Source organism: Channa argus, chromosome 6, assembly GCF_033026475.1.
Source record: "Channa argus isolate prfri chromosome 6, Channa argus male v1.0, whole genome shotgun sequence".
In the NCBI taxonomy this organism is placed as follows: domain Eukaryota; kingdom Metazoa; phylum Chordata; class Actinopteri; order Anabantiformes; family Channidae; genus Channa; species Channa argus.
Genome location: NC_090202.1, coordinates 22,228,781 through 22,242,373, shown reverse-complemented (window position 1 = coordinate 22,242,373; position 13,593 = coordinate 22,228,781). Strand labels below are relative to the sequence as shown.

Genomic DNA, 13,593 nt, shown 5'->3' with positions numbered 1-13,593 from the left:
TCTCAGTGTCTGTGAGTGACAGATTGTGGAGAGCAGAAGGTTGTCAGGCTGACAGACTACCATCGCACAAACCCACCAACCCCATCAGCCCTGCCCGCACACTATATTTCTACACAGCCAGACCAGCACTTTATTCTTTTACAGATTGGACCAACAAACCAGAGCAGCGGCGCGCACACAACTACCACATAGTGCATACAGATCTTATGTAGCATACGCATATACAGCCACACTACCACACCACCTTTGCTTTAACATGTTGTATTGATTAGTTAAAATGCCTCACAATGAAATGTATTTGCATAGATTCACTGCAGGTGTCTATTCATGCATGTATAGTAGATACACAATGGCACAGTTAATCATATGCACACACAAAGTTGCTAATATGTGAGTGTGAGTATATACTCACACACACAGACAGAGAGGAAATCTCATTAATATTGAACACGTTTTGCCAGTTCCAAGTGAACGCACTCTTCTCTGTGTACTGTGTGTCATTGTTGAATAATTGATCCACGTTCTTGCAATCTTCATTTGTCAGAATGAGCAGCTGTGCTTCTTTATACCTCTCCAACAGGAAATAAACTTTCCCAGCTACCGCCAGACAATTCAACAGGAATGTGTGAAATATTGAAGCATGTTTTATCTGAATGTATTGTATTTGCATGTAATTCTGAAGAGGCAACTGAACTTCATGTTTTGGTTTTAAATCTTTGTTGACAGGTATGAGATCAAGTATGACAAGGACGACTACGTGCTGAGAGTGAAGAAGGCTTCTGTTAACGATGAGGGCGTATTCACTTGTGTGGCAGAAAACCGTGTGGGCAAGCTGGAGGCTTCTGCCACTCTCACAGTAAGAGGTAGAAAACGCCTTTGTTCTTTGTTAGTTTTTCACATTAGCTAGCACACAACAACTCTTAAGAGAAGTGATGGACCACTAAGGTTATTTTACTTGTACACCAATATGAGATTAGGATTGGCAGCTAACTCTTTAGGGTCCCCTTTCCGCAAATGGAAATCTAGAATGCTGACTCCCATAGCCAAGAGAGATGTAGAAAGTCTATGAATCTGTTTAATTATTTACATTTCCAAGTGCAGCGTCGACACACTCTGCCACCCTCCCACTGCTGTGGTGGTCTGCTAGCCACACTACCCTCCATACTGTAACCAGCCAGTCAGCAAAGCCATTTCACAGATTACTGGTGCACACCATCGGTCCCACACCTGGGGTTTGCAAGGTTAATAAAAACATTGGAGCTATAATTTTCCCTCTTTTCACTACTCTTCTTCCCATTAAACCAAGTGTTTAAGGTCCCTGTGGAGTGCTTTACAGTGACACATGGGGCCAGAGGGAGTTAAAACAAGGTCTGCGTCGACTTAACGCCTTTTGGAAGCTGCGTTTTGTTTTTTTAAGTAGCATCTTACTGTTTTACCTGCCAGCAAAGACACACACAGTAATACAGAGGGAACACTTGGGAACCACTCCCTGCACCATATCTGAAGCTGCAGCCTGTGGATGTAACCCACATGCAGTCTTTTTACGTAGTCTTTGAAATCTAGTTTGATCTCTGTCTTTCTCTCTTGTTTTCTGCTCTATCCATAAGCACTGAATACATGCTAAACACACCCTCACCTTGCTATTACGAACACACACCACCCGTAGCATTGTAGATTTCATTAATACAGACAGAGAAGATCCAGTAGCATATCTGTCTCTGAAAAGCAGTAATGGTTGCCACCACAGGAATTTGAATGTAACTGAAGATTTTTTTTTTGAACCATCAGTATGTGTTCTTGCCAGAAACCCTTTATCTTTCAACGGTCTGACAGACAGGCTTATCAGTTAAACCAGACAATGGACCAAAGCTTCTGGATTCTCTCTGTCATGTAGCCCTCTACCAGAAATGTGTTGGACCCAACATGACATGTCATTCATTCTGACTTTTTTTTTCTATTTTTTTGTCTTATTTTATTGTTTTGTTCTGTTCTTCTTTTGTTGTTTTATATGTTTGTCTGTGTCTTAATTTGTTTTTTTCGTGTATTCACTTCTCCATTGTTGTGTCTCCAGCTCGCCCTGTTGGTAAGTACTCATCCTTCTGATTTGATTCCATCCTGCATGCCCTCCTCATTCACACCCTGCACTAAACTGCTTGACAATCAATTACCATTGCTTTAACGTTACTGTTTTTAACTAACACAGGTGTTACATCACATTGTCTATCATTTGAATTATTGTTTGACTCTTAATGTTGTTTTTAAAAAAAGAAAATACTAATGTCCTAAAAAATGGCCTGTTACACTATGTCTGTCTGTTGATTAATTCTGATGCATATCTAAAGTCCGGACCTTGTCGAAAGTTGCAGGGATGTCACTTAATTTTGTTTGGCTATAGGGTGCAGTAGAAATGAGTACTAAAACCCAGAAATCTGTCAACACTTGCTGTAACAAGTGGCTAAATGTGACTACAGAGGTTGTCAGGAAGATTAAATGTCATCAGTTCGGACACAGACTCATCTACTCATTACTCCTCCAATTCAAAGTTCATTAGTGGTGGTGTTGAAGTGACACGACTGTGGTGTAGTTTCTTCATATACTAACAATAGCTTTTTTTATCCAGTGATTGTATTTAGGCTTCAAATATCATAAATATATGTTCATCTATGAAGATTATATAGAAAATACGATTATCTAAAATTATAAAACAAACATGTAAGAATTGTAAACCTCTGTTTTTCACAGACTTTTTTTTTGTTTGTTTGTTTTTGCAATAATCCCAAAGCCAATGGCAAATTCTCTTTGATTTTGTCAAGGGAACAAGGAAGAATCTAAACTCTGAGTTGCCCTACAGAAATCCATATTGTTTTGTAATTGAATCAGTTAAATAGTAAGAATTGAATTTTTAACACTAATTGTGATTGGCTGTGACAGTAATTAATGTTTAACTTTATCATTAAAGTTTCTTCATCACAGATTTAAAAGTATAGTAACTCAGAGTTTCTGCTCAAGGCTGTATTGGTTTTAGACCACGTCTATTAAAATGAGTAAGTGTCCTGGCAGTCTTACAGTTTCAGACATTGTCATCTCATATGGTCCAGGACGTGTTTAACTTGCAAGTCTTTATGCCATCTGTGGATATTTGGAACACAAAGCGGAAATCTGTTTGTTTTGGATGAGGTTCCTTCCTTCTGAGCCCCATAACATGGACGAGGCAATCTCATTTTATTTCCCTGCAGATAGGGAAAAGGTCAAGCAGAACCAAATTTGATACACTGTAGATGTTAAATTAAAACTGAATAAAGGGAGTGAGTGAAAATGGGCATATGAAGGTCTCCAGTTTCAGAGCAGAAACACGGGGAATGCAGGAACACAAACATGCAGCAGGACAAAGGAGGGCGAGGTAAAGAGTGTTTGTCAAGACAGGCTTGACTGGCAGAAAGACCCAGACACTGCCTCAGTGGCAGGATTTGGGTTGCCAAAACAGTAGTGGCTGTTCTGCAATTGTCAAACTGTCAGATTTCAAGAAGATGGAGGAAATTACACATTCACTTTGCCTGTGGGAAGAGACAGTAATTGCCGTCGACTTTTGAATAAAATATGATTGAACGTGGGATTTTAAAGGAGGCAGAAATGCTTCTGTGCCTCACTGTATTGAGTGGATGTCTATCTCTCTGTCCATTTGTTCTTTTCACCCTGACTGCTGTTTATGCTGAGCCCTCTGCAAACCAGGCGGATGTGACTTGTCGTGAATTAAATATGGGCGTACAATCATCTCTTTCCTTAGAAGGGGACAGGAAGAAGCGTCTCACATGTCATTAAGGGTCTCTGAATCAAATCAGGGCCAGTATGAGTTAGCCCTGAGCCAAGCAACTGTCACCCACTGACTCCCTCTTGATTTGTCGGAGTTTTTGATCTGCGCTCCTATGTGACATGCACCTTTTTTATGAATTATTTATTCATATGAATTATTATTTGTTTTTAAATGTACATTAACAGATACAACCAGAGGTTTAAAGTAGCACTTTGGGTGTAAGGGGAGCACAGTATTAGTCAATTAGCTAAGCGAGCAAAAGCAAGCAGTTTCTGTCTTGTGAAACAGTTGGAGTATCTTGTAGTTAATGACAGCATTGATGTGAAACCTGGTTACTCACAAAAAGCAGCTTCCTCTGATAACCGAGAAACAGAGTTCACATGCACTTAGGAAACCTAGTTACTGGAAAAATCTGTATACATGCAGCAGTAAAGTAATCTAAATACTTCTCCACATGCACATCTGCTGTTGGATAAAGCTAATCAGAAACATTTTTTTGTGTCTTTTCTGTGTTTTCCCGGACAAATCTACCGGGTGAAATTGAGTTTCCCTTACCCCCTACCCCGATTATGAAAACCAGCTTCCCCATTTACATGGTGTGTAAATAAATCAGCTTCACAAAGAAAGCTGACTGTAACCTTTCTAATTAGGTGCATGTAAACACACTGAAACAAATGTCCACAGATGATTGATAGCTACTTTAAACAATTTAAAGTAAGAACCAAATTAATCACAAGTGAATTTGGGTTACAGAAACCGTTCTAAGTTACTGGCTGTTATTAAAAGTAAAACTGAAATTTTATGCGCCTGATTTTCAGTTGAAATTTCAGTTCAGCAAATACAGCTGACTAACACAGTTTTGTTTTTTCAGCTACAAATTATTAATTATTCTATTAATACAATCATAAAGATTTATCTCACTTAATTCTGTTCACTTCTCTTTATCATTAATATAAAGAATTGGGTAAAGTTTTTCAAAAGAGAGAATGGGAAAGAAGGTAACAGTGACTAAAAGAGTGTGAGAAAGGACAAGGCCAGGCAACAAAGCAATAAGGGGCCAGTAAGGTGTTAGACCATATTTTTAGTGAGTTGTTGCTAATGCAGTGTGTGGGATGGAACAGAGCAGAGGAAAGTGAGTCCTTGCCAGAGCATGATTTAGGATCTCTGTATCAGGCCCAGCATTGTGAGAGCCACAAGATATCCAATCTACAGAAGGTCCAAACGGGAAGGCAGTAAATCTGTAGCCATCTGTACCATTCCCAACTGTGTGTATCTTTGACAAATACACATCCCCCAAAATAGGGATTACATGGACAAACCAGCCAAATGGGAAGAGTTTGGCCTTACTAGAACCAGCTGGCAAGTGAAAGGACTCACAAGTACAAAGGAATCAAAAGAAACAGAAAGGGTGCAAGATGTTGTGTTGCAACAATTAAGATGTAGATTTTTTTGGTCGTAGATTTTTACAACAAACCGTACAGGAGTGGGGGTTATGGTAGCAACTCTTTAATTTGTTGACATTCATTATCTGTGCAAGAACCATGTTTCCTCCTGTAAGGAGCGTAACGTTGATGTGTTATCTTGACAAACGTGGTTCTTGTCAACACAGGGCCCTCAGTGACAGAGAATAAACAAGAAGAGAGCTTGAGTCATGCAGTAAATTACCTCAGATCAAAGTTCAGAGATCCAGTTTCACTACTGAGATAACTGGGAAATATTATGCAGTTGCACTTTTCTTGAGCATATGAAAATTGCATATGAACATTTTCTTTTACTGCCACTTCTCTTTTACTTGCCACTCCTCTGTTCAATTTAAGTTGGCAAGCAGATTTTTCTATTTTCCACTGATCTGCCAGCTATGTCCTTTGATTCATCAGCCTCAGCCTGTTAGTTTTCCTTTGGAAAATCAGAATAAGTGTCATGAGAATCATTGATAATATGAAGATATCATGTGAATTTATGGCTCCCTAGCCTGCCGTCAGAAACCGGTCAGCGAGTTAAGTGAGGCAAAGCTACACACTAAAATAGCTTGTATCTTATCTGCGCACCCCTCTCTTTTTAATATTGAACTGCATCTGTCAAGTTGTCCATCAGAAATGTCTCACTCGGTGTGTGCGACAACTGGTCTGGCTCCTGATGGAGTTGTGAATGCTGACTGAGAAACCTTCACACTGTGTTGATAGTTTGATAGCATTTCAAGCCTCTTCTCTCTTTGATGAAAAGGTGTTAGCTTGAAGTGTGGTAAACACAGAAAAAGTATTTTCTGTCTCACACTACCTTTTGATACAGTTTTGATCAGAAGTACTGAGCCACTTCAGATCTTGACTTTTATATGAGATGCATTCTGATGCAGACTGAGTCTTACCATATAAAAAGTCAAACGTGATTAACCCTATATGTCTATATCTGTTTGTAGTTTTGGATGCCAGGGCATGGGTGTGCCTATGTGTTGTCTCAGACTTTACAGTAAATGCCATTGTGACCAAGGCTCTCCCTCATGTGAATGCCAACGTTACTGTCATTCATTCAGCCACACTCACACCTGGATGAATGGCCAACCTGGTTACCATGGCAACTGGAGTCATTGGTGTTCTTCCTCTGTGCAAAGTCATTAGAGAGCGAAATATGGTTATAAAGCTGCATGGAAGCTCTGTACGGCACTCCCATTCTGATTTTTACCATGTGGTACACTGCCTGTTTTTGCTTGAAATCCCCAATTCCTTATGTTTGGCCCCACTGTGAACATGCAGTCTACTAATGCTTGTTCTTTCTGCCTTTTGACTTCAGCTGCACCTCAGTTTGTCATCCGTCCAAGAGACCAAATTGTGGCTCAGGGACGCACTGCCACCTTTCCATGTGAAACCAAAGGAAACCCTCAGCCTGCAGTTTTCTGGCAGAAGGAGGGAAGTCAGGTAAACAAGCTCACATAACTTGGTGTGTCTCATTTTCATAATATTTCTCCCAAATGAAAGTATATTACCCCCTTATTAGGGTGATTTTATTATCTGCTGTGTGTAGTCTTATCAGTACACAGCAGTTTGAATCATCTTTGCTTTATCCATAAATGCTGAGTACCTATGATGGTCTCTCACACACACACATGCACACACACACACACAAACACAAGCTCTCTACACATTGAAATACAGTATCTTTCATCTGTATCTTTACTATAGACACACAGATAGACCTTTGTTCTCAGGGCTGCCAACAGTGTGCTTGGCAAAGTGTTAATCGGTTTCCTGTGACCCTGCACTGATAAGAACGATCCTATCCCTCACTCAAGCTGATAACCCATTCAAATACCTGGGTGTCCTCACAATGCTCAGCAACAGTGCCAATTAGGAGCCTGTTGGGACTTGTAGATGAGCCAGAGATATGAGTTAGCTCTGGCTAAGGTTCAAACACACATACATGCACATACACATAGCCTGCGGGCCTGTATTTGCAGCAAAGTTATCTTGAAAGACTGAAGAAAAGTAAGACTCTTACTTACATGGTTTCACAAATATTTGGTGTAATACGCACCCACTTTATCCCTTACAAACATGTGATCTGAATCATTAAATAATACTGAGTAATAATGTTGTGAGCTTGTTCAGATTTATATCCAGACTGTGTCTCACATAGTGATTAAAGATGACATGAATGCATTACAAACAGATCTATACAAGCAGTTTCATGTCTTGACCATCTCTGCACTTGCCTGTGCCTCTGTGTTAATCAGTGCTTTTTCCATCTTACTCTGTAACACCCAATAGAAAAAGGTATGGAGGTATTTTCTGGGAGAACAAATAAGCAAAATAGGATAATTAATGACATAATTTTTTTTCCCACACTTGAGGATAATGGAGTGTACATCTCTCAGCCTAATTAAAAAAAACAACATAATTTGTTGCATTAAAGTGATTAGGTGTAATTAAATCAAATCCAACCACTTTGTTTGCTCGTTACCTTTGGGGATCATGAAGAAAAGCGGAATTAAAAAAGGAGAAGCTGGGATTATGTGACAGAATAGCTGATCAAAAAAGTAGTAAAGATGATGATTTGTCATCAGGAAAGGCAAGTTAATTTGTGTGCCACATTTCATATATCAATGCATTTCAAATGGGGTGGTCTTGGGGGGTTTCCCGAAGCTTGAAACCACTGTGGAACTGAAGCAGAAAGGAAAGTAGTCGTGAAGCCAACAAGAGCAAAAGTAGCCTTCATAACACAGTGGAGCCTCTGGCTTGGCCCAGGAATAAGTACGAAACCAAATCATCACACTGTATACATGTTGTGCAGTTTGTGAGGTTGACTAACCAAGTGATAGATGAGGTTGTTTGTACCATAGCTGTAATGGTCTGATCTGTGTGTATGTGGGTGTGCACAGTACGTGTGTCAGTTTGGTGGTGTTGAATATGTGTACATTTTGTCATTTTTCCAGGTTGTACTGGCTCCATGTTCTCACTAATTGGCTGTTTGTTCCTTTTTCTGTAGAATTTGCTCTTTCCCAACCAACCCCAGCAGCCCAACAGTCGCTTCTCGGTGTCGCCCAGCGGGGACCTCACCATCTCATCAGTGCAGCGGGCAGATGCTGGTTACTATATCTGCCAGGCCCTGACCGTTGCAGGCAGTATCCTCGCCAAGGCTCAACTGGAGGTCACAGATGGTGAGGGAAAACTGACGCGTAACTTCTTTCATGCCAGCGAACTACAGCCCACTCCTTAGCAACCACTGTAAATGTAGTGAAACTGGTACATATGTACTGTGTCTGCAAACACAGATGTATTTTAATATGCAGGTTTGATTCTCTTGATTACCCTTAAACAAACTTTCATACTGACCTTATCTGATTTTATTTTGCCATGGTTTAACTGCAGCTGTTTTTTTTTTTTTGTTTTGTTTTTTTTTTTTTTTTTTTTTTTTGCTTTATAGAGAGTTTGAATTTGGCCTTTTACACCTTTTAAAATTACACATTCAATACACAAGTAGAGATAAAATGGTGGTTGTTTCATGTGCAAGAATAAATTCACCCTCAGCCTGAAAAATTCTAGTATGTCCATGACCTTCAATTTCTGTGTTTTTTCTCTGCGTGTTTTGTTTAAGTTATTTTCCTGCACAATTTAATTAAAATTTTCTGCTTTTCCCTTTGGAAAGAAAATAAAGCATTGACCTTGAGTTCCCTCAGGTTTGATGATCAGTGTTTAGGTGAGTGGGTTAGATGTGCATGTGCAAGTGCATGTATTTGGCAGGAAGCAAGACAAAGAGCTACAGAAGAAAAGTAGGGGACGTGAGTGAGTGAAGGTGGTTTTGTGTGGAATGAATTATGTGATCCTCTAAGGTGTGGGAGCATCTAATCTGCTCAGCTGTTGTGATGGCATGATAGACAGCCATCCATATGTGTGTTGAAGTACGTGCTAGCAGAAATATTAGAAGCACCAAAAGAATATTTTTATGCCATTTTGTCTTCTATGGAACAGAATTGGTATGTCTTTCAGGTATGTGGAATGATACAACATAACATTGGAAAAACAAGATCTTTCATCAGTAGTAAAGTTCATTTGGTTTCATAGTTGGTTTTCATAAACCTCCGCTGTGTGTTTTATATATTCAGGTTTGATGGTTTTTTTCTGCTAAAATATATCACAAAAGGAGGGCCAGGGTGAGGTCATGGCCACACCTGGCGCAGTCTTTATGTGATTTACTGCCCAGTGCCCTGACAACAATCTGTGGAGTTCAAGGAGATCTGTAATGAGAAATTCCTGATCCAGAGACCCAAGGCCTCAGTCAGGTCTTGCCTCCTCCCCTGTCACTCCTACATGCCATCAACACATACATCAGGCACATTAAATCCTTGGAAGAAGCACTTGTGTCTATCGAATCTGGACATAACTTACTGTCCGTATTCATGAGTAAATCTAATAAACTAAGAATATGCATTATTAAACATGGATGTACATCTTAATTTAGGATATTCTAAAAAGTAGTAGTGAAAGTATGGGCTTCATGTTTTTTTGTGTAAATCTATAGATGAAGCAGACAGAAAACACACTGGGTGTGTTTAAGAGATAAGATATATTACAACCCTGTGAGTGCCTGTCTAGCAGCAGGTGCTTTGACTCGTCCTTTGGCTTATTTTATGGTTTCCATTATCACTTTTGACTTATTTGATTGCATTACCCTAATATAAACATTCCAGAAGACAAAAAAAAGTGAGATATCATTAATGAAATCAATTTTGGAGTTCTGGCCAGTTTCTTTCTCTCTGTCTTATCTGACCTAAAGTAAGGGGCCACCATAACACAACAGAAGTGTATTACTTGGAATTTCTTTTATTCAAATGATAGAGAGAAAATAGAGGTTGAATCGAGGGTGTGATAATGTGTTTAAAGGTTACTGAGGTAGAATTGGTAATTAGCCCCTGCAGGTCTGACTTCATTAATCCATACCTTCTAATTAATGTGGGTTCTGTGATGCCAGCGGGACTCCACATTATTCAACTCTAAATATATAAACTGCCTGAGTGCTGGAGTGCTAACTCTCTCAGAGATCACCTCTGACATAGCCACTATTTCATAGAAGGGACCCACAGGCTTTTTTGGCACATTATAACAAATGAATTTCCTCATGCAAATGGAATTCATCACATTATTAGCATTTATCTAAAGTGAAAGTAGAACAAATTATGAAAGGGATATTTAACAAAAAGATTCCTTACTGTGTTTACACCAGACAAGAATCATTTGGTGGTTTCAGTGACATTTAGTATTTGACATTCACCTTTTATTTTACCCCATGCTGCACATAATGAAGTATTTTACAGAACCACACTGAGTCAATAGGCTAGAGCCTCACCGCCAAACTGTACCACAGAGTCTAGAGTAGTGTATAAAAATAAGGCTACCCAGGCAGTAACTGGAAACTGTATAGCATCCCTCTGCCACATCAATGAAACTAGAAAGCACTACTCAGCTTTTCTTTCCCTGGTTCCTGGAAAGACAGGACATGGTCATTGTTCTGTGGTGCAATTACAAGACCTGCAGAGAAAATGGTCTACTTTATGATAGATACCCACATCCACCCCATTGCATTTTATGATCAATGCTTGACTTTATTTTCTAGTCAGATGCGTCATGTAAAAACCGTCATCCAACTGAGCTTCAGAATGATACAGACAATATCTTCACACTGTTGTCTTTGTAACACAGTGCTCACAGACAGACCGCCACCTATCATTCGCCAAGGGCCATCTAATCAGACACTCAGTGTGGACAGCATGGCACTGTTAAAGTGCCAGGCATCAGGAGACCCCATCCCCTCCATCAGCTGGCTGAAGGATGGGCTCAGTTTGCTGGGAAAGGATCCTCGTATGTCTCTGCAGGAGTTGGGCAGCCTACAGATCAAAAACCTCAAGGTAATAGATTTCATTGGGCTTATATAGCGTTCAAAAGGTTATTTGTGCTACAGTGTCAATGTCATATGTTGTATACCATGCTTTTGTTTCACTCTAATTTCTCAAAGTTGTCACTGGCCTTCATGTATCCTAATGCAAGATGTTTATGCCGTTTAAGTGACCATTCTTGTAACACTGCCAGATAAAAGCTTTATAGAATTTAGTAGCACAGGCTTAAGGATGGTACTGTAATACCATAAACAGGTGAGTAGGCAGTATTGATTTTTGTTTTTAATTATTTGATAGTATCACTTAAGGGTATGACAGCTTCAACAAGAATCAGCTCTGCAGAGCTGGGTGGACTCCAGCTGTTGGATAGAGCCATGTATACACAGATCCTGCATATACACACATGTGTGCAACCGTTTAGAGTAGATTAAATTTAAAAGGCTCATGTTGTCCTATCCCCACATGGAGGCCTCAGAGGAATACCTATTACGCTTGACAAATCTGCCCACCACTGACATGTTATTTAATAAATGGAGGGGAGGCTCAGAGACAAAAACCAACAAACAACCAAAGTTCCTAAGAGGGATGGAGAGATGAGCCAGCTGTCATCGTTCCAGGGGGTTCCAGCGGCCCACCCTAAATTAATTAGCCTGGCTTCATTGTGGTCTGCAGGACATTGGGGTAATAAGGAGGGGGAGTGGAAGAGAGATGGAAGGGTGGTGAGTACAAAATGGAATTCATTAGGAAATTAGCGTCAGCACTTTGAGGCACTCACAAATGACACATGATTTGGCCGACACAAGGCTGCTTGTGAAGTCGCCCCATCACTTTGCAGTGTTTCAGCAATTGGAAGCCCACATGTATGCAGTCATTGCTACTGCTCTCAGAACGTGTGAAATGATATGAACCTTTTACTGAAAGTGTTAGTGGAGTCATTAAGCTGTCTGTGTTGATGCTAGTACTGTGTGTTTGGTGTTATTTATATATGCGTGTGTGTTTTGCTGCACACCAGCTTTCAGACTCCGGGATCTACACATGTGTGGCTACCAGCTCCAGTGGTGAAACATCATGGAGTGCTTTCTTAGAAGTCAAAGGTATAATATAGCACACTATATTTTATGTGCAGAAAAAAATGATGCTCTTTAATTTGTAAAGTATTATCTTAATTCAAAAGTGTCTTTTTTTTCTGTCTCCATTTTTCTGTCCCTTCAGAATCAGGTGGGGTAATGGTTCTTAAAAACCATGATGAGAATGAGCTTCCAGGCCCACCATCTAAACCTCAGGTCATTGATGTCACCAAGAACAGTGTGTCCTTGTCCTGGCAGACTGGCATAGTTGGAGCTTCACCTGTCTCCTCCTTTGTCATTGAAGCCTTCAGGTTTGTTTTACAAGTATACTTTAAATATATTGCACAATGTGAGATGATGATGAAATAAAACTATAATAATGTGAAATCATCTTTTGCTTTTTCGTTACAGTCAATCAGTGAGCAACAGCTGGCAAACAGTAGCAGATCATATCAAAACCACCCAGTTTACTGTCAAAGGTCTGCGTCCAAACACAATCTACCTGTTTATGGTACGAGCAGTGAACAGCCAGGGCCTGAGTGATCCAAGTCCAATGTCAGATCCTGTCAGAACACAAGGTACGTGATATCAATATGAAATTGCTTTTATTATTTGACTTATATATTATGTTATATATTTCATTGAGTACATGTACAGTTATTTCCAAACCTGTTATCATAACTTTCCCTGTTGGTGTGTAGTTTTTCTTTTTTTGCTGAGTATGCTGGTATTTTGACGGGGAAAGGGCGCTATGTTCCCCTTCAAAACGTGGTCCTCTCTGCAGTAATGTATTAAAACACTGCAGAACTTTCCAGAGGTCACATTCCGTTTCTCAGGCCAGCTCATTAAGTCTACAGTTAAGCAATTATGTAAAATAAGCATGTCTACATTTGGAAGGCCTAACTGAGTTAGTGTTATCCCTGCAATGTTAATGGTCATAACAGAAGAAAATGGCTGCTAACCCAAAGACAATTTGATTATGGTACCAGACAGACCACAGTCTCCAGATTATATTGATATGATGAGTCCCTAGTAAAAAATAAATAAGTAAATAAAAACGCAACTTTTGGCCAAGCTCTATCAAACACATGCCAAGTGTTTAAAAAGTAGAGCAGTAGCTTCAGTTTGAAGTGTAGCATGTCTCTCTCTTCTGAGGTGAAGGTCTTGAGATGATATAGACTTGTTTATTGACAACGGCCTGGATTCATGACAAATTGATTTTTCACTTCTTTTTAACTGTTTGGCCTGTCTCACCCTGTTACTCCAGTGTGTGAGTCATGAGTGTGTTTGGTTGTCTGAAAGCAGGGTTTGAAATATTATTTCCTTTGCAA

The 13,593-nt window shown here is 39.8% G+C and overlaps 1 protein-coding gene across 11 annotated transcripts in view; it reads left to right on the top strand.

Moving 5' to 3' along the window:
• Window positions 1-13,593, top strand: part of robo2 (roundabout, axon guidance receptor, homolog 2 (Drosophila)) — a 245,448-nt gene that overhangs the window by 196,375 nt on the left and 35,480 nt on the right. For 8 of the 11 annotated variants that reach the window (XM_067506388.1, XM_067506392.1, XM_067506394.1 and 5 more), the window contains exons 6-13: window positions 727-863; window positions 2,072-2,083; window positions 6,599-6,723; window positions 8,291-8,462; window positions 11,002-11,207; window positions 12,208-12,289; window positions 12,408-12,573; window positions 12,674-12,840. In XM_067506388.1, coding sequence (XP_067362489.1) covers window positions 727-863; window positions 2,072-2,083; window positions 6,599-6,723; window positions 8,291-8,462; window positions 11,002-11,207; window positions 12,208-12,289; window positions 12,408-12,573; window positions 12,674-12,840 — 1,067 coding nt within the window. The remainder of the gene's footprint in view (window positions 1-726; window positions 864-2,071; window positions 2,084-6,598; window positions 6,724-8,290; window positions 8,463-11,001; window positions 11,208-12,207; window positions 12,290-12,407; window positions 12,574-12,673; window positions 12,841-13,593) is intronic. The other 3 variants (XM_067506396.1, XM_067506395.1, XM_067506386.1) reach the window with 1 other exon arrangement.